Genomic DNA, 21,094 nt, shown 5'->3' with positions numbered 1-21,094 from the left:
TTTTTCTTTCTCATTTCTTTGGTTCACACCAGTGAGTCTCCACTTTCACTTTCCATCACCTGGGTCACTATTAGCTTACTGCCACTTCTAAGACTCTATGAAATCTTATACTTCATAACATAAAGTCTTTACATTTATGAAGCAGAGAAAATGATGTTATTAATTCTATTTTCTATTAAAGCTGCTATTCATTTTGAGAAACGTAGTTCTGTTAAATTCTTGCAGCCAAAATAACAACAGATTTAGTATAGCACATTCCTTCTGGGTATAAGCCAATTACATTACCTTCATGCAGAAGAAAAACTGGAAAACTGGAATGTCAAATGATAAATGGTTTGAATTACAGCATTTTGGAAAGAAGACAGAGAAATTGTGTATAGAATTGTATGAGTTCTAAGTCAAAAGATAGTTCTCATTGACAGAATGAAGTAAAAAAAAAAAGAGAGAGAGCACACTAGTTTCCAATTTTTAATTCTTTCTTGTAAAATTGAAAATATAAAACCTGCTCAGCAAAGTGAAAACGTTTATGTACATGAGGTCTGTGAATTTTAAAGAAGTCCTTTTATAGTCAAGAAAACATCCCATGAATTAACTGTGATTAAAGGGACCAGCAGTTTTAAATTGAAAACATACTTCTTAAAAAATCTTTACAAGCATATTTTATAATTTAAATTTATATTTTACTCAAAAGGACTTACACATCAAGCAGTTTTAAATGGTCCTCCTTCTCCCTTAAGAGAATCAGTTTCAAAGTGCCACAACAAAGGAATAGATACCAACAATTACACAGTATATTCCTTTATAAAATAGATCGGTAAATGTGAGCAGTTGACTTAAATGAACACATAAAAGGTTGCAGATTAAATACAGTCAAGGTAGGTCAACAACAATTCTGTAAATACAAAAGGCATTATAAGTATGGTAGACAAAGTAACAATTTAAGATAAGACTTAGGTATCTGTATAGATGGGAGGAATATGATTTAAACAGTGATCAAAAGTGCCATTTTGGAAAAATCCACTATTCTCTTCAGTTCCATTGATAACTTCTTCTGATATGCACTCTGCTTCAGAAATGACTTCATAGCCTGGAAATATGGTAAGCATATGAGACATAGTAACTATGAGGTAGCAAGAACAATCTGAATTGCAGACTCAGACTAAATATGATGCTCTACTGTAAGGTGTTTTTTTTTCTTGTTTCTTTTTTTAATACAAAAAAGCCTCCTAAGTTGTTTAGCAAGGAAGGGGTAGAAGTTGCTTGACTCTTCTGCTTCCTTCCATCTGTCTACTGCAAATTTCCCTCTTTCCTTTGGTTATCAGGAAGAAAGATGTGCAAAATAAATAAATAAACAGGTGTCCAACAGCTTGGTGAGCTGAAATATTTGTTTTATGTTTCCCAGAATTCCCACTGCCATAACTAATTGTGATAGTTGGGAACTTTGAATATTGCACTCCCAAACACATCTGAAGGACATCGGATGATGAGGGATGCTGCCCTAGAACTTTAAAACTAATGGTTGCTTCAGTTTACACAGAAAACAGCATTTAGCTTCTAGGAATGTGTAATTATGATAAGAATGGATATTTCTTTCTACAGTGTCATTCAATCTGTTAACATGTTCAGTAACCATTCAACTTAAATGTCTACACATGTCAAGACTTTGGTAATCATTCTGAACTACTAAGCATTGGTCATACATCAAACAAGACATCATACTATTAGAAACTAGTGATAGTTTCTTATGCTCTGGATCAAGGCATGGAAACAGAAGCTTTCTAAAATGGAATTGTAGTGACTAGACTTTTTATTTTGTTGTTGTTGTTTGTTAAGTCTCTGAAAAATAACCAGTAACAGCAAAGCATTGTTGTTAGAAGACTGTCCTTTTTCAGTTTGGATTGTTTATTAGTGAACCGTTGCCTCTGTATTTCACAACTTCATAGCCCTGCAGCTTTACTTGTAACAATCAAACATTTCTGAAGAACAATGTTTGTTTCTCATTAAATTCCTTCTTTTGAAAGATCTAATTGTTAAATTTTCTCTTCTTTTATACCTGTAGAAACCAAGCACATACATACATACATACATACATACATACATACATACATACATACATGAGACTGAACAACTTCTGCTTTTTTCTGTTTTAAGAAGAAAATCTCCTGCTTCAGCAGGAAGTTGATTAGAAGACCTCCAAGGTCCCTTCTAAGTCTGTTATTCTGTTGTACTTAAGAATGTGCTGTAAAGGAGTTAAGAGTATCAGCATATTAATTGTAACATCTTATTCCTAGGCTACAATTTACAAGACATTTAATGACAGAATTATAGCCAAAAATTGTTGATTCCAGATGCTCTAACGTAAGCCAGTGAAGTAAAGATGTGGGAAGGACAGAAGGAGGAAAGCACACCTTTGAAGATAAAAGGTGAAGATGGGGTTGAGGAAAGTATGTGGTTCTGGGATTTTTTCCTGTTTGCCATAATTTCCATACCACTTTTTCATTTCAGATCTTTAGGGAGAGATTCAAGTTCAGGTGAGATTCTAAGCAGATAGCTACTGAAGTAAGAGCCACTGAACTAGGAGCCTGTTTAACTTCAGTTCTGGAAAGCATTAAAAATTCCACATTAATAAATTTGAAAATAAATTCAAGCACTCTTCTCTTTTTAGAAACTTTTACCATTCAAATTGTCAAGAGGATTTAGTTAAAAGAATACCCTAGACACTACTATAAACCACCCAAAGCTCTAAAATGGAAGTATCACTTACTGGCCATTTATATATATATAGCAGTGCTCTGTTGCTGTACGCAGCTGTCCTACTAAATATACTCTTATGTAACATTTGGTACTATTAAGAATCCAGGGGAAAAATACAGAACAGCTAAAATAGTCTCAGTGTGTCTTATGAGGGCAAATGATCATATATGGATGTTAAAAGTTGCTTTTAAGACTCCATTTTATGGAACTTTGTTTTCATTTATGATAATGGCAACAGTACTTTTATATGGTCAAAGGTGGAAAGATGTACAAATATCTACAATGGAAGAATGGATGGTGAAAAAAAAGATTTGAAAAAAGAAAAAGCTCAGGAATGAAACAAAGTAAAAGTGCAAGACAAATAGAAAGAAAAACAAAAAAGTATATATTATAAATCTTATTAATTATATTATAATATTATTGCAATAATAAGAGAAATAAAAAATAGAAAAAGAATGACTTCTGAGTTTCTTTAATACCGATGTAAGTAAAAATATATGAAACTCTTACTCTAAAATTAATATTTGTTTACATAATCCCATGTAATTCTAATAATCAAATCCCCAAATCAATTTTTCATTTCTTTCAATTTGCCACAAAAGTTGAAAAATGATTTCCAGGTAGAAATCAAATTTGTTAAAGTGTTTTCAATTGTTTGTTGCAATTTCACCATTTCCATGAATTCCACCATTCTCTTTATCTTTTAAGTTTGTGGGACTTTTTTGAAAATTTAAACACACACATACATACATACACACACACACAAACACCAAATTCCTCTTCAATGATCCCACACAAATTATCAAAGGAAATTAATATGAGAATTTATCTTTTCAAAAGGAATAACAATAAGCAGAGAAAGAACAGGGCAGTGCTAATATTCAAAGCTACCCTGATATGCACAGATCGTTTCTCTGTCTGTAGTGAGTTTATATTGGGGTTAACTGACTTATGATTGATGGAAAAAACTGATTTTGTGATAATTTTTCATCAAAGTTTTCATTCTACTAAAGAGAAACTCAAGTGAATCATTCCTGAATATTGGTGATAGTTTTGAGAAAGCTAGAAAACAGTTGAGAAAGGGAAAACTGTTTTTGTTCAATGCATTTTCATTATAACCTGTACACTAAAATATTTAATCAAACTATCCTTTTATAAAATTGACAGGATAGTATATGAATGCGACATTTGATTAATATTAAAGATCAACATTTCCATTTTATGAATGTTACAGTAAATATCCTAAAAAATTGCATGTTTATTTCTGTAAAATGCATGCAGCCAGGCTATAGAACCAAGCAAGTCTTTAACCACTTTTGCAATTCTTTGTTGTGCATTCCAGTAATATTAGGCTGGAGCAAATGTGCCATACTAATGCAATGGTATCACAACATCTGTCCGATTCAACTAAATCGTCCTTCTCTCATGTACTCTAAAATACATGTATTTGTTGCAACCTCAAATAAAACCCCTATTGTTTAGAAGGAGACAATTAAATAACTGCAGTTCAGAATCTGGGGAAAAAATGTGACTTATCTTGTGTCTAAAATTTTAGATCCTCTACCTGTAATGTTTTTGTAAGGGGGAAAGTCCAACAAAAATGATAGGAATACAGTCTAAATCAATTACCTGTTGAAGCTACAGGTGTACTGAGTATGTGATATCCATTTTGTCGCAGAGGGTTACAGCAATGAGATTCCCCTGATAGCACATCATTACTGTAAGATGAGTCCATTGTTCTGTAGCAATCTCCGTAGTGGAAGCAATTTTGTATAGAGTGAAAGCTACCTTGGTAACCTGCAAACAGAGAGCGTTCAGACATTTAGAAGAATGCAACCGGCTTCTTTCTGAAACTGATGCTCATTCAATAACTGATGCTAAGCAAAAGCCAGATTCAAAGTCTGGCATCTGGCAAACACCCATTTCCTGATTTGGTTTAATAGGATAACAAATGAGTCAAGAAGCATATATTGCCCTTGATCAGCTCTGCCCTAATGGGCCACTATTGCCTAGCAAAGTTTTTAGCTGAATGAACTGGGATGTTTTTACTCCATTAATACCAAATGTTTTTCCGTCTTGCAGTGCAATGACTTTTCAGGCCAGGATTGTCTAATATGATCAACTTCATCTCTGTTGGCTCTCTCTCTCCCTCTCCCTCTCTCCCTCTCTCTCTCCCCCTCCCTCCCCCCCTCTCTCTCTATGTATGTATGTATGTATGTATGTATGTATGTATGTATGTATGTATGTTTTCTGAGGTTTTCGCAGGTGTTTGTATGTAAGTCTTTGGCTTCGTGATTCTTTAAACCCCTCCAATCCATACATGAAGCAAACTGACACCCACCATGAATGTGCAATCATACATTGCTCCTAGAAGCACGAAGCCGAAAACACTAGCCTGAAGATGATGAATGAAACTTCGTTGAAACGTCGCCAAGACACTTCCAATTTTACATGGGAGAAAACCCGAATAACCAAAGACCTACATATACTGTATATATATATAAAATGGAACAGCAATTTTGGTTTCAAATTATTTCTCTTTTTAACAGTCCTTTCCCTAAATTACTGCACTTCATCCAATATTATTTGAAGTTAAGACTCACAGGCTCTCACATTTACCATAACTATTATCTTCTCAGCTTGTCTGGTTCTAAATTTTACCTATTGTTAGCATTTGCAATCATAATGGACTGTTTAAAAAGTCCAATACAGAAACTGAACAGCTGGATGAGATTTTTTTTTCTTCAAGAATCATCTTTGGCAGTTACAATAGCTGGGTTATAAATTGGCTTTGCCAATTACAGTGTTTTAGAGTGATTACAAGTTACCCGATGGAGAAAAGACAATCCAGTGAAACCTTTTTGTTGTTGTTGTTGTTTTATGATAGCATGTCTACCGTGAGATTTTTGTACAAAGGTATCTATCTACTCCTTAAAAGAATATTCCTTTTGCATATTCTTAAAGGATTTTTTTTATTTTGTTTCTTTTTATTTTCAGGCTATCCAAGCAACTCCCCTTGGTTGTTCTTGTCCTGAAAACATAGCTCCCAACCAACTGTAAGAACAATTCAATTTGGTTAACTCTTCAAGTTAACTCTTCTTCTGTCTTCAAAATTAATACCAATGATGAGTGATGTCACAGTACAGAAGTGAGCTTTCAAATGAGCAGGCAAATGAGCCTTGCCTGCACTTAACCTAGTTATTTCCATCATAACAATGAACTTTGAACAATGAACGCCTGGAGAGCGGTTGGAAGGCCAGTCTCGCTGAATCTGATCGAACACTGGTAAGGTTGCATATTAAGGCCTACCTAGTGGCGATAAAGACGGCAAAGTTTAATTACTTTTCCGCCTCTACTGCGTCATCAGGTAATCGTCCGGCCGCCCTGTTTAAGGTGACCCGCTCCCTGCTCCATCCAGGAGTGCGGGAGGATCCCTTGGAAGGCAGGGCGGAGGATTTTGGACAATACCTTTATAACAAAATCGCTCAGATCCGGGGGGATTTGGACTCTGACTGGGTAGATCAGGGCAGGGTGACAAGGAATAGTCTTGAGAATGTTATCTGGGAGGAGTTTGACGCTGTGACTCCCGATGATGTGGACAGGATTTTGGGGAGACTTAGTGCGGCCACTGGACCGCACTAAGTTTACTGGACCCGTGTCCCTCCTGGTTGGTACTGGCTTCCCGGGAGGTTACACGAGGCTGGCTCCAGGGTGTTATCAACACTTCGCTGAGTGAGGGCCACTTCCCCGCTGCCTTGAAAGAGGCGATGGTGAGGCCTCTCCTCAAGAAGCCGTCCCTGGATCCGGCAATATTGGCCAACTACCGTCCTGTCTCCAACCTTCGCTTCATGGCAAAGGTTGTTGAGAGTGTGGTCGCGCGACAGTTCCCACAATTCCTGGAGGAAACATCTTATCTAGATCCGTTCCAGGGTTTCAGGTCTGGGCACAGTACGGAAACGGCATTGGTCGCGATGGTTGATGATCTCTGGAGGGCTCGGGACAGGGGTTGCTCCTCTGTTCTGGTCCTGTTAGATCTCTCAGCGGCTTTTGATACCATCGACCATGGTATTATGCTGCACCGGCTGGAAGAGTTGGGGGTGGGAGGCACCGTGTTGCGGTGGTTCTCCTCCTTTCTCTCCAACCGGTCGCAGTTTGTGTTGGCAGAGGGGCAGAGGTCGACCTCGAGGCCTCTCATCTGTGGAGTGCCGCAGGGATCGGTCCTCTCGCCCCTTCTGTTCAACATTTATGTGAAGCCGCTGGGCGAGATCATCCGTGGCTTCGGGGTGAGATACCAGCAGTACGCTGATGACACCCAGCTGTACATCTCCACCCCAGGCCACCCCAACGATGCCCTTGAAGTGATGTCCCAGTGCCTGGAGGCTGTGCGGATCTGGATGGGGAGGAACAGGCTCAAGCTCAACCCTTCCAAGACTGAGTGGCTGTGGCTCCCGGCATCCCAATATAGTCAGTTGACTCCATCACTGACTATTGGGGGCGAGTCTTTGGCCCCCACAGAAAGGGCTCGCAATCTGGGAGTCCTCCTGGATATGCAGCTGTCCTTGGAGGAACATCTGATGGCTGTAACCAGGGGGACCTTTTGTCAGGTTCGCCTGATTCGCCAGTTGCGGCCCTTTCTTGATCGGGATTCCCTGTGCACAGTCACTCACACCCTCGTCACCTCTCGCCTTGACTACTGCAATGCTCTCTACATGTGGCTCCCCTTGAAGAGCACCCAGAGGCTCCAACTGGTCCAGAATGCAGCAGCGCAGGTAGTGACGGGAGCAGCATGGCGCTCCCATGTAACACCGCTCCTGCGCGAGCTGCACTGGCTCCCAGTGGTCTTCCGGGTGCGCTTCAAGGTGTTGGTTATCACCTTTAAAGTGCTCCATGGCATAGGGCCTAGCTATCTTCGAGACCGCCTGCTGCTACCGACGACCTCCCATCGACCCGTGTGCTCCCACAGAGAGGGCCTCCTCAGGGTGCCATCAGCCAATCAATGTAGGCTGGTGACCCCCAGGGGGAGGGTCTTCTCTGTGGGGACACTTACCCTCTGGAATCAGTTGCCCCCAGAGATAAGGAGAATCCAAGACCTCAGTGCCTTCCGCCGTGCCCTTAAAACCCACTTTCTCCAGCAAGCCGGGCTGGCTTAAGAAGAAATTTTTAAATGTTTTAATTGGTTTGTATTTTTAATTTTGGGCCAAATTTATATATATTTTAATTGTTTTTTTAATATTTGTATTTCATGTTTTTTAATTCTGGCTGTACACTGCCCTGAGTCCTCAGGGAGAAGGGCGGTATATAAATTGGAAATAAAATAAAAATAAAAAAATAAAACTTTTTGTTTTTGTTATTCCATTTGTTTTTAACTGTTCACAATTTGTTGAGCCTATTTGCCCAAGTATGTACCTTTCAAAATGCAACAGATGGTAACAGTAGGAACTTAAAGTGAGGTTCAAATCCTATAACTATAGTGCAATTAACTACCACATGTGGTTTTGTACAAAATTCTGAGGAGATTTCTAAAAGATACACATTTAAATTCCTAACAGGCTAAAAAAAATGTGAACCATTCCCTTAAGCTGTGTACAATAAAATATCTATCCCTGCCACATTTCCTTGCAAAGAAAATTCACAAAACATTTTTATTTGTGTTAAGAAATGTAGTACATTTTGGCAGGCGCAGCTAAGCTGACATTCACAGTGCCACCAGCACTAGGTCCACCACATGGATTGCAGGCATTCCTTCAGTTTCTCAGATTTAAATCAAATCTGTGGCAGCTAATTTCTAAAGAAGAATTTCCTAAACATGCTGTCGGTTTAAATGATCACTGTTAAATGTTTTATGTGGAATAAAATATAGAAATACAACAGTTAATAAAGGAATCAACTATGTTCCAAATATAACATTCAGCTATAATTTTGCTATATGTGATACATAAAAAAGCTGTAGTTAACCACATCATAAAGTATGCTAGGTGCTCCTATTTCCCTCAAGCCTCAGCCAAAAAATCTGAAGCACTTTTAAACGAATGATATAATGAGTAAAAGTATTGGAATATGCCTCCTAAATGCCAATTCGTTTGTGTCATTCCTTTTAATCTATGAATATAAATAAGTCAAACTCGTCAAATTATATAAAGTTTCTATGCAAATATATCATGTAAGATATAAATAGATGTACTATTTTATTTGATCGCAAAATTCTTTCAATTTATAATAATTTCCATCTGGATCTTACTGTAGCTGAAGTCATAAATTCTACTGGAGTTTTGTTCTCATCTCACCCATTGTCTATGCATTCATATCCCTAACATATCCAGAGATTGTTTGAGTTACTGTACCAAAAACAGAGTAGAAATACAAATACAACTTTTGATTTACAATGACTTTATAATTGATTTTGCAGTTGGATGACTGTTCTTTATAATTTTTAGGCTTAAATTGAATATGTATGTCTACTGGCAGACATTGATTAAAAATTATTCAGCTTAAGAACTGGATTTGAAAGTATTAACAGAAACAGAGTGACATTACCACAAATGGCATTTAAAATAACATGTTGGTGTTTGTCTGAGTTGACAATTACTTCTTTTAAAAAACCCTATAACAAAAAACAATTAGGGAAGTGCTGTCTTCTCCAAAAGCCTCAATTCAGGGTATTTTTTTCTTTTGTTGCACTCACAAGCAACTAAATTTTATCCTTGATGTTCCATAGTTATTAGCTTTTAGTGATGCAGGTGCCTTCTCAACCTGGCACCTTTCAAATGTGTTGGAGATAATTTCTATTATCGCAACGAAGCTGTTGGAATGGTAAACATGCCAGATTGAGATAATGAGTTTTGTTTATTATTAATTTTTTTAGCTTTCATTTATTATAGCAACAAAAAATGTGTTGCAACAACTTCAATTTTCTCTTTTTTAAATATAGCTTAGTTATCTTTTCATTGACAAAATGTAGTTTATTAATGTAAAAATGTATTATAGCCTCAGGCTTTCAAATGTGGATATGTCAAGAGTTTGAATTACCTTACCAAAACAAAGGCAAAGCTTTTCAAACTTGCTTTCGTTCTTTCAATGGGCAAGTGAGGAAGAGAAACAGAAGTTCATGCAGGTTGCAGTTGGAAAAGAAGCCTTAAGACTGTCCTCAACTAAAGGTAGTCCTCAATTTACAACCACAATTGAAACCATAATCTGTGTTGTTGAGAGAAGCAGTCGTTAAGTGAGATGCTAGATGACTGCTTTGCTCAATAACCACGATTCTGGCATTCCTGTGGTTGTGGTTGTTAAGCAAATATCTGGGTTGTTAAGCAGCCTCTGGCAGGTGGGAGGAAGCTCTTGGCATAGAAAATTTTGATAAAGCATTTTTTCCAAGGCTGTCATCGCTTTGAAACATTGTTAAATTATAGGTCATTGAGGACTACCTGTAAATCAAAACAATCTGAAATCTTTCTGTTTCTTAGCTTTCTGCAAGTTTAGTTCTAATCTGGTGCTGAAAGATTTTTTATACAAAAAGAAGTTCAATTGGTTACTAGTATTTTCTCCAAAAATTGATTGTTGATTTTATAAAGTTTTTCCCACAATAACAAAGATAAATCAAAGGTTAAGAACTAGCTGTATTTCCAGCCACAATTTAACTACTGAATATTGATTCAGTAGTTAAATTGTGGCTGGAAATACAGCTAGTACAGTAGTTTCTTACATGCTAAAGTAATTGTTTAAACTGGTTCCCTATGCAGAAAAAGTGGAGTACAAAATTGATTCATGTAACCGATGAAGGACAACGAACATAATTAAAATCATACTAACATTATTCCAACAGTAATTAAGTATTATTATTGAGCTAGATATATAATGTCTGTTCCCACAAATTTCTGGCATACTCCAGAAAATTACCAATATTTCTGATAAAATCTGAAGCTTTTGAACAAATCCATCAACCATCTATGGTTTGCCTGAGTTGCAAACACTTGAACTAGGAAATTTCTCTAGTCAACCAAGCTTGAGGTCAACTAGATTTCTGTAGTTGTGCTCATATTGCACACCTATCCCAGGTTAATTTTACGGTATACTCAATCAAATTCTCTGACACACTGAACACTTGTTATATACTGAATTAAAATATTCTTGGCTTGTTAATTGCTCAGGACGTCATGCACCTACTCCCCTATTTTAGCTAATACCTTGTACAGACCTATCTAACAGTTACTAAATCTGTCCAAAAACAGGCTAAAAAGCAGGTTCACAAAAAAGAAATAAATGAGAAATGGTATACTCAAACAAGGATTTTTGCCATTTGTGATAAATCTGGAAATGCAGACTCCTTTTCAAATGCTAGATGGGTGGATGGGTGGATGGATGGATGGATAGATAGATTAGATGGATAGACAGACAGACAGACAGACAGACAGACAGACAGACAGACAGACAGACAGACAGACAGACAGCAATGAACTGTAGCATTCAAGAAAACATCCTTGAAAAATTGAAGACATCACTGGTTGCTTACTTTTTCATTATTTTTCCTCCTCAGCATATAAACAGCTACTGCACTTGAATGTGTCAAAATGTGTACTTCATTTGCACTACATTATCTCACAAAGAGTGGCTACTTTCCAGTAAAAATGGTTTACTATTTTTATTACAAAATAGAAAATACATTTTCCATTTACTATTATACCAATGAGAGGCGTGAGGTTAAGATGCTGGGAAGTCATCTGGAAAGTCGACTGCCCAGATTCGAGACCTAAGTGATGCACGATGTAGTGAGCTCCTATTATTTGCCCCAGGTAGAGTAGATTAATAAGCACCACTTCGGTGGAAAGGTAACAGTGTTCTGTGTGCCTCGACATATAGTCATGCTAGCCACATGATCAAAGAAGCATCTTCGGACATGACTGGACAAGGGAAATCTTTACTTTTACCTTTATTTTTTATTTTTTTTTGCTTTAATTTATATGCCACCCTTCTCCGGAGACTCAGGGCGGCTTACAATGCATTAAGCAATAGCCTTCATACTTTTGTATATTTATACAAAGTCAGCTTATTGTCCCCACAAACTGGGTCCTCATTTTACCTACCTTTGAAAGGATGGAAGGCTGAGTCAACCTTGAGCCTGGTGAGATTTGAACTTGCAATAATTGCAAGCAGCAGATGTTAATAACAGTGCTTTAGTCCACTGTACTACAGGCTCTTTCTAACCTGGTGCTCATCAGCTTGAATGACATCTCCAATAATTGAAGCCCAGCTCCCATAATCAGCCAAAGCCCATAGCATTTGGGATTATATAAATTGCTGTCGAATGCCAACTTTCATTTCAATTCAGGCATTATGAGAAACACCGAGGATCCGCTGAAAACAGTAAGCTCATGTTGCTTTCCTGCTCATGATGATAATACAACAGGCTATACAGTCTAAAGTCATTACATTTCCCATGTCTCCATTTTTTATCCAGATTATAAAATGGCAAAGATGGATCTTGCCTGACATAATAATGTCAAGGCATGGTATAATTTTCAATATACTTTAATTGTTATGGTTAATTTGGCTCCGAGAGTGGATTAGTTTATGCGTTTTACATTTCTTTATGCATGTTGCATCCTTCTATAAATATACAGTACGGGATTACCTTGTGGCCCCTGCTGCGTAGATTGGTTTGGAAATGGCACATATAATTTATTTGCTGAGAAATGATGCCCGTTTGGAGACAGGTTGTGTGATGGTGATGAGCTGTGTTTCTGAAGGAGGGAAGGAGCAACTACAGCTTTCAGTGGGCTAGCAAGAGTATTTGGAACAATCCTGGAACCAGAAAAGAGAAAGAAAAAAAAAGTGATGATCAGTTGGCTTTCATCTCATCGTTGGTGCTCCATAAATGACAGCTTTTTTTTAAAAAAAATAAATTTTATTAATTATAAGTAGATTGTAAAGTACATGATAATTAAAAAATTCTTCCATAAAGCATTGACTTGAACATATTCCAGGAGACACATAAATAGAGATTACCATTTTAATGACATATTTCTAGCAGGTCTGCATTTTTATAGGATAAAAAAACGTTAATTAAATTTTATTTTACTGTAATTCTGTCTGTATGGAATTCAAAGCTATCATCTGTGTAACCCATTAAACCATTATTTCTCTTTTCATATTCTTCAAGTGGCTCAGCATGTGCCTAATGCTGTTCTTCATATGGAAGCAGGACTATTTAAAATTGAAGCCTATATATGTATTCACGTCTTCAAATTTTGACTAAGGCTTGTTATTTTTCCTACAGTTTTATTCCAACAGGTGTCAGTTGACCGCTTTATCCTGAAATGAGAAAAAGCCTTTATCATTATGGCTACTCTCATGCACAAATGATACAGGTCCTCAACTCACAACTGCAATTAGGATCAGAATTCTGGTCATAAGTCAGGCACCCACATTACTGGAGCCAATTTTCTGACCGTTTTTATAATGGTCATTAAGTGAATCACGTAGTTGTTAAGTTACTCATATCGTAAGTGGGAAGCCATTCTCCCAAACATGTTTGGGTGTTTTTGATAGAAACAAGCAAAAAAATGTGAACATTGGGGGGGGGGGAATGACATTTTGCAACAGCCAGAAGTGCTTTACATGCCATAAATCACTCTTTGGTGAAGCCGTTGTAACTCCAAATGGTCATTAAACAACTGGCTGTAAGTCAAGGACTACCTGTAATTGGGGTATGATTTCATCAGAAAGAATCTCATGTAACAAATCTTTGCTATGGAGCATCAAATTGAGCATAGCCTTATTTTTACTGGTTTTTTTATTAGGCAACCAACTTTGATAAGGCGTCTAGATAACTTAATCTGATTACCATCAAATTCCAAAGAGTTTTGATGTTCATACACTGTAATGCCCTGGAAACTTTTTCTTGAAGAGAAACTCCACAAAATCTCATATTGTAAGCACATTTATTACAGTACATTAGGAGCCACTGAAGCAATACCCTGTGGTTCTTGATGAGATCCACAACACAAATGCTCAATATCTAAGTTAAGGTGACCAGACGTCCCGCTTTTGGCGGGACAGTCCCAATTTTTAGCAATTTGTCCCGCGTCCCGCGGCGTTTCAAAAAAGTCCCGATTTTTCATTCTGCCTCCTGAGTCCCGCTGCCCCTTGAGCCCCAGCTGATGGCTAGAAGAAAAAAAAACTGTTTAAACTCTTGCCCGGGGCTTCAAAGGGCCGCCCTACAGGCAATCAGTGTAAAGAGTTCCTGAAGCAGTTTTTTTTCCCCTAGCTAAACTGCAGAAACGAAACCGAAACCAGGATCTTTGGTGCAACGTGACAAAATGAGGCAGAGAGAGATTTATTTTTATTGTTATTTTTCCTCCCCAAAAAAGGTAGGTGAAAAACTGCAAACAATGGGAAATTTAGGAGGAGAGTTCAAGATTTTAAAACACAAAAGAAAAAAAAGCTGTATTTAACTAGGGAATTGTAATAATTGAGATACTATTAATTGTATATTGTGTTGAAAGCAGAAATGGTTAAGTTGTGGTTCAGAGGAATATATGGGGGAAATTATTTGGTTTATTATTATTGGTAAATATAATTAATTGATTTGTAAGAAATTGGATTGCATGGAAATAATTGGAATATTCATGTTCATATTGATTAATATACAAAAAAGATAGTTTTATAACTAATTGATTTATATTAAAATGTTGAATTTGTATTAAACAACTGTATTACATAATTACATAATTAAACAATGTGAGGATGGATATAAAAATAGATGACAATTGAAAGGGGTATAATATAGAATAGAAGGGAAAAATTGAATTTGATTAAGATTAGAGATGAGGATGAAGGGTAATATTGGTTTTTTTAAAAAAATAGATGAGGAATAAATATGGCAAAAAGGAAATATAGAAATTGTAAATTTAATTGAAGTGACTAAACACTGTTTAAATTTGTGAACCGGCCAAATACTCTGTTCAAAGAAAATAAATTGTATGTTTGTATGTGTGTTTCTAATTACTGCTATTTATTCATATTTGTTCTCTTTTATTCTTTAAAGTTTAACCATTCATTCTTTATCTTAATATCTTTATATTTGTTTGGGGTTGGCTTTCTTCCCTTTCATCTTTTTTATTGTACAGCAATCTTTCTCCTCAAACCTACCACCTCTCTCTTTTCTTTCCTTCTTACTTTCTCTTCCCCCCCTCTTCTTCTCCTCCCTACTTCCTCTTCCTTTCTCCTTCTCCTCCTCTCTTCCTCCCCCTCTTACCCTCACTCCTACTCTAATTTACCTTCCCTTCCTTCATCCCTCTCTATTACTGTATCCTTTTATGCATATGGACTACTCAGAGGGCTGAAAAAGTTATTTTTGACTGGTCCTCACACTTTTGACCAGTCCTCGAACTTACGACTGTCCTCACATTTTACATTTTTGCCCTATCTTGTCATCATGGTGAAGAGAAGCAGTTGTGAAATGAGTGACATGGTTGTTAAGAATGCTGCACGGGCATAAATGTGAGGATGGTCATAAGTGTGAGGACCAGTCAAAAGTGCGAGGACCTGTCAGAAATGACTTTTTTCAGCCCTCTGGTTAGTCCTTTTGTGCATATGGACTACTCGGAGGGCTGAAAAAGTTATTTTTGACTGGTCCTCACACTTTTGACCAGTCCTCGAACTTACGACTGTCCTCACATTTTACATTTTTGCCCTATCTTGTCATCATGGTGAAGAGAAGCAGTTGTGAAATGAGTGACATGGTTGTTAAGAATGCTGCACGGGCATAAATGTGAGGATGGTCATAAGTGTGAGGACCAGTCAAAAGTGCGAGGACCTGTCAGAAATGACTTTTTTCAGCCCTCTGGTTAGTCCTTTTGTGCATATGGACTACTCGGAGGGCTGAAAAAGTTATTTTTGACTGGTCCTCGCACTTTTGACCAGTCCTCGAACTTACGACTGTCCTCACATTTTACATTTTTGCCCTATCTTGTCATCATGGTGAAGAGAAGCAGTTGTGAAATGAGTGACATGGTTGTTAAGAATGCTGCACGGGCATAAATGTGAGGATGGTCATAAGTGTGAGGACCAGTCAAAAGTGCGAGGACCTGTCAGAAATGACTTTTTTCAGCCCTCTGGTTAGTCCTTTTGTGCATATGGACTACTCAGAGGGCTGAAAAAGTTATTTTTGACTGGTCCTCACACTTTTGACCAGTCCTCGAACTTACGACTGTTCTCACATTTTACATTTTTGCCCTATCTTGTCATCATGGTGAAGAGAAGCAGTTGTGAAATGAGTGACATGGTTGTTAAGAATGCTGCACGGGCATAAATGTGAGGATGGTCATAAGTGTGAGGACCTGTCAGAAATGACTTTCCAGCCCTCTGAGTAGTCCCTATACACATAGCCATGGCCACCTGGTCACATGACCAGCTAGCCACGCCCATCCAGTCACATGGCCTCCAAGCCACGCCCACACAATAAGCCACGCCCACAATGGTGTCCCTCTTACCAATGTTAAAATCTGTTCACCTTACCCTATACACATAGCCATGGCCACCTGGTCACATGACCAGCTAGCCACGCCCACCCAGTCACATGACCAGCTAGCTGCGCCCACAAAATAAGCCACGCCCACAATGTCCCTCTTTACCAATGTTAAAATCTGGTCACCTTAATCTAAGTTGCAGCGATTTTTTACATTTCAATTATGTTTTAGCCGATCAAGAGATTTATGCTCTCTTGTAATGTTACCAGGTTTGTTTAATAGCAAAGTTCAACAGGATCCCAGTAGGAACAGTGTGACTTGATGAAAGAAATTCCAAGTTTAGTAGTAGTAGCAGTAAGAGTAGTAATAATAGTTAACCCTTTTATTTATCTGTTTTTAACCATATTTACATCTATTTTTTCACTTAAACCTTTGTGTTAATACAGATAGCCCTTAATTTACAACAGTTCATTTAGTGACCATTCAAAGTTACAACACTGAAAAAAGTGACAGGCCCATTTTTGGCCAAAAAACAAGCCATTTTTGCCTGGTTTTAACCTGCAGAATGCTTCTGGAGGTGGGGGGTGGTGGTGAAAGGAGGCCAAAAAACAAGCAAAAACGGCTCATTTTTTACCTCCCCCGCCTCCAGAAGATAGAGAGAAGGAGAGAGAGAAAGAAAGAGAGAGAAAGAGAGAGAGGGGGAGAGAGACAGAAAGAGAGGAAGAGGGGGGAGACAGACAGAAAGAGAGAGGGAGAGAAAGAAAGAGAGAGAGAGAAAGAGAGAGAGGGGAAGAGAGAGAGAAGGAAAGAGAGAGGGGGAGAGAGAGACAGAAAGAAAGAGGGAGAGAGACAAAGAAAGAGAGAGAGAGAGAGACAGAGAGAAATTTCTCAAGCTCCTTGGGGCTGAGAAGAATTGCTGCAAAACTGAGTTTCCTGAAGTGGACCACTAGACTCCTAAACAACTGAAAAAAATGATCTAGTAAAAAGAAAAGGCAACCAAAAGAGCAACATGCAAACAACAGCAAAACACCCCCAGGAGCAAAACAAATTAAAGTTTAATTTGTGTGCATTGTTCAATGGACTGTTAAATTGGCCACGCCACCTAGTTACATGAGCTAGCCGTGCCCACCTAGTCACATGGCCACCTAGCCATGCCCACCCAGCCGATCTGGCCCCCCCAAAAGTCTGAGGGACCGTGAATTGGCCCCTGTTTAAAAAGTTTGAGGACCCCTGGTCTAGGATCATGTAATTATCTTTTTCAACCATCTGATAAGCAAAGTCAATGGGGGAGCCAGATTCACTTAACAACTATGGCAAGAAAGGTTGCAAAATGGAGCAAAATTCACTTAACAAATGTCTTGCTTAGAAACAGAAGTTTTGGGCTCAATTGTGGTCTTAAATTGAGGAGTACCTGTAGTGTCAGTGCTCAAAGTAGTTTACCTAAGCTATGAAAAAATAATCTTTGCTGGCTGTGTTCAATTTACCATTTAAAATAACATAAATGAAAGAAAAAAATAATTGAAACAAAATTCCATTTTGTTTTAATTATTTTATTTTACCTTCCATTTATTTTATGTCCATGTTTTTTTAATATGATCAACAACCGAAGTAAAGTTCTTTAACTAATAATTTTATAAAAACAAAGTGTTTCCTCCATTCACATAGGGAAAAAAGTAGTGTATATCTGAACTCTGGCAAGTGTGCTTAACACTGTTGTAATCAAAGAGACTCAGGACTATTACAAGTGGGCACATACGGAAAAAAACAGACTGAAATGTGCTTATTCTGGATAGAAGTTGTTTACGGGCCAGGAAACAATGGGAGAAAGTCAAGGCTGTTGTTGACTTTCAGCTCCCTGGCTGAAGGGAGGCAGGGAGAGCATAGGAGGCCTCAAAAAGAATGGGGGTAAATAGGTGGGGTAAGACTACACAACAAGGAAGACTCAGTATACATCACTTCATTTCTGATTTTCTATACTAGCCTGTGGTTACCAATCTAAGACTTTATGAACTCTATACACTCAATAGCTGTGGCTAATTTTGAGCCTCTTTTTGTCTTTCAAATGGATTAGAAATCAGTGTAAAACATTTCATTTCCTGGGATCATTGCAGTTAGCAACAGGCATATTTCAGACCCACACAAACTGAAACATCTTGGATTTTATCCTTGCCTTTGTCTGACTTGAAATGGTTCAGCAGAGCTAATGGAATAGTTTGTTCTGGTCTGAAACAAAACAGATTCTCCATTTCATGCACATCATGAGGTCCATGGTCCAAAGGATTTTTTTGTGCTGCACACACTGCTACCCACACAAGAACCATCGGTATATTCAATATGCTCTGAAACAAGGGAAATATTATGTTGTATTCCCGATAATTAGCATGCTTTCCCACAGTTGGAATTTTTAGTGCCTCCAAATTTGAATGGTTATATGAAAGTTTGTTGTCATGCAGGATGCCACTGCCAACCTAAATCCTATGCATAATACAACGATCCCAGATTGCTGTAGAGTTTACACATTAATATAGCATGGTAATTCAGAAGAGCAGAAAAAAACTAAGCCATCATTATTTTATGATTTAATAGGGGTTTATTTGTAATTCAGTTTCTTTTCCAGTAAAAGAGATGAGGAAGATAAATAAAGAGGTGGAAGTGATGATCATCAGGATTGGAAGGAGGCTAAACAAATATTTAAACTTGTCACCATGATCCTTGATCTCATTAAGAGGCATTCCCCTAGGGGGCTAGGCTAGCCCCCAAATTCGCTTTGAAGACTTTCTTCCCTCCTTACACCTGTTCCTCTTTAGACTGGGTCTACACTTCTTTTGAATGGAATAGAATAGAATAGAATTCTTTATTGGTCAAGTGTGATTTGACACACAGGGAATTTGTCTCCGGTGCATAAGCTTTCAATGTACTTACAAACCACCAAGTAATATAATCATAAGATATCAATAGGAGAAGTAGTAGGAAAGGTGAGAAGGATTAACAGTAATACAGCCCTACTATAGGGCTAAATATCCTTAGACATAAGACAGTCCTGTGGGAATTAGGTATTTAGCAGAATGATGGCACAAGGAAAAAAAACCTGTCTCTGTGTCTAGTTGTTTTGGCATTCAGTGCTCTCTAGCGGCATCCCAAGGGGAGGAGTTGAAACAGTTTATGTCCAGGATGTGAGGGGTCTGCAGATATTTTCTCAGCCCTCTTTCTGACGCATGCAGTAAAGGATCCTCACTGGAAGACAGGCTTTTATTATTTTTGAGCGATGGCTCTGCAGTGTTAGAGGATAAAGGCTGCAATGGGTGGAGGTCATTGTGATCTATATTACTGGAAATCCAAGGGTCAACAGTCCTTTTCCTCTACTGATGCTTCATATCCTTCTACTTCACCCTATAAACACTATTCTGAGGGAGTCCCAAAGCAATGTATTGTGTTATGCCAATGGCAAGTGCCTACAGGTGAAGATGTTATAGCCACCCCACAATTTGTCAATCTGATTGACCTCCCACAATGGCAGAGCCATCTTGAAACACAGTGAAACTATAATAATATAGTTGCTATAATAGTGGCTGCCATCTCAATCTTCCACTCAAGTAGCTACTTTATTTTGCTAATAGCAGGGATGATCCAAACCTCTCAGGTTGCTTTATTGGCTCTTCAAAGCTTTTTAGGATGCACGGGGGCAGTATGTTGCATAGTTTTTTGTTTTAGTATTTTTCTTCCTAATAAATTAGAATGTAGGGAACAACATATTTTTATTTTCTTTATTAAATTTTATGCCGTCCGTAAGACACTCATATACACGTAGACCTCGACTTACAAACACAACTGAGTTCCAAAATTTTGTTGCTTAAGTGAGTTTTGTCCCATTTTACGATCTTTTTTGCCACAATTGTTTTTTTTTTTTTTTTAAATTTGATTTATATGCCGCCCTTCTCCGGAGACTCAGGGCGGCTTACAATGTGCTCAGCAATAGCCTTCATACTTTTGTATATTTTATACAAAGTCAGCTTATTGCCCCCACAAACTGGGTCCTCATTTAACCTACCTTAGAAAGGATGGAAGGCTGAGTCAACCTTGAGCCTTGGAGAGATTCGAACCAGCAGTAAATTGCAGGCAGCTGTGTTAATAACAGGGTGCTTTAAACCACTGTAGTACCAAGGCTCTTAAGTGAATCTTAATTCTCTTAAGTGAATTAAGTGTTAAGTGAATCACTGCAATTGTTAAGTTAGTAACGTGGTTGTTAAGTGAATCTGGCTCCCTCATTGACTTTGCTTGTTAGAAGGTCACAAAATATGATCACATGACCTCGGAACATTGCAACTGTCATAAATATGAGTCAGTTGCCAAGCATCTGAATTTTGATCATGGGGATACTGCAATGGTCATAAGTGTGAAAAATGGTCATAAGTCACTTTTTTCAATGACCTTGTAACTCTGAACAGTCAGTAAACAAACCATTGTTAAATCGAGGACTACCTGTATACATATCTTCATATGTTGTTATAGGTATGTTGTACTTTTTATGTTTTGCAGCATATTTTACTGCTGGAGTTTTAAAATGCAGCCAAGAGTCTCCATGAATCTATTTTATGCAAATGTCATAATAAAATAAAAAATATGTATGCAAGCCCCAAAATGTGCAGCGTGCACACACATGGATTTTAAGGTATGTGATTTTCACGCTTCACTACCAAGTTGGTCCCTTTTAATATGTTCCTGACAACAGAAAATACAACACAGCCTGCGTAATTGGTAACTACTTTGAAAGGATATAAAATTGAATGACAAAAATCTACTTCTCTTTTACTTATACTTGGGGGTACAATACAACCACAACAGAGACATGGATGTTTCCAATATGAACGCTGTCTCAC

The 21,094-nt window shown here is 37.8% G+C and overlaps 1 protein-coding gene across 1 annotated transcript in view; it reads right to left on the bottom strand.

The window, feature by feature from the left end:
- Nucleotides 1-950: 950 nt before the first annotated feature.
- The window catches only part of GLIS1 (GLIS family zinc finger 1), a 235,176-nt gene continuing 215,032 nt past the window's right edge, over nucleotides 951-21,094 (bottom strand). Inside the window, exons 8-10 of the mRNA XM_070939534.1 lie at nucleotides 12,380-12,549; nucleotides 4,384-4,551; nucleotides 951-1,087 (exon numbers count right to left, since the gene is read on the bottom strand). Coding sequence (XP_070795635.1) covers nucleotides 951-1,087; nucleotides 4,384-4,551; nucleotides 12,380-12,549 — 475 coding nt within the window. The remainder of the gene's footprint in view (nucleotides 1,088-4,383; nucleotides 4,552-12,379; nucleotides 12,550-21,094) is intronic.

Source organism: Pituophis catenifer, unplaced genomic scaffold (genome assembly GCF_029215685.1).
Source record: "Pituophis catenifer annectens isolate HBS135680 unplaced genomic scaffold, rPitCat1.0.hap2 SCAF_3, whole genome shotgun sequence".
Classification (NCBI taxonomy): Eukaryota; Metazoa; Chordata; class Lepidosauria; order Squamata; family Colubridae; genus Pituophis; species Pituophis catenifer.
This window is presented reverse-complemented; position numbering and strand designations above follow the sequence as displayed.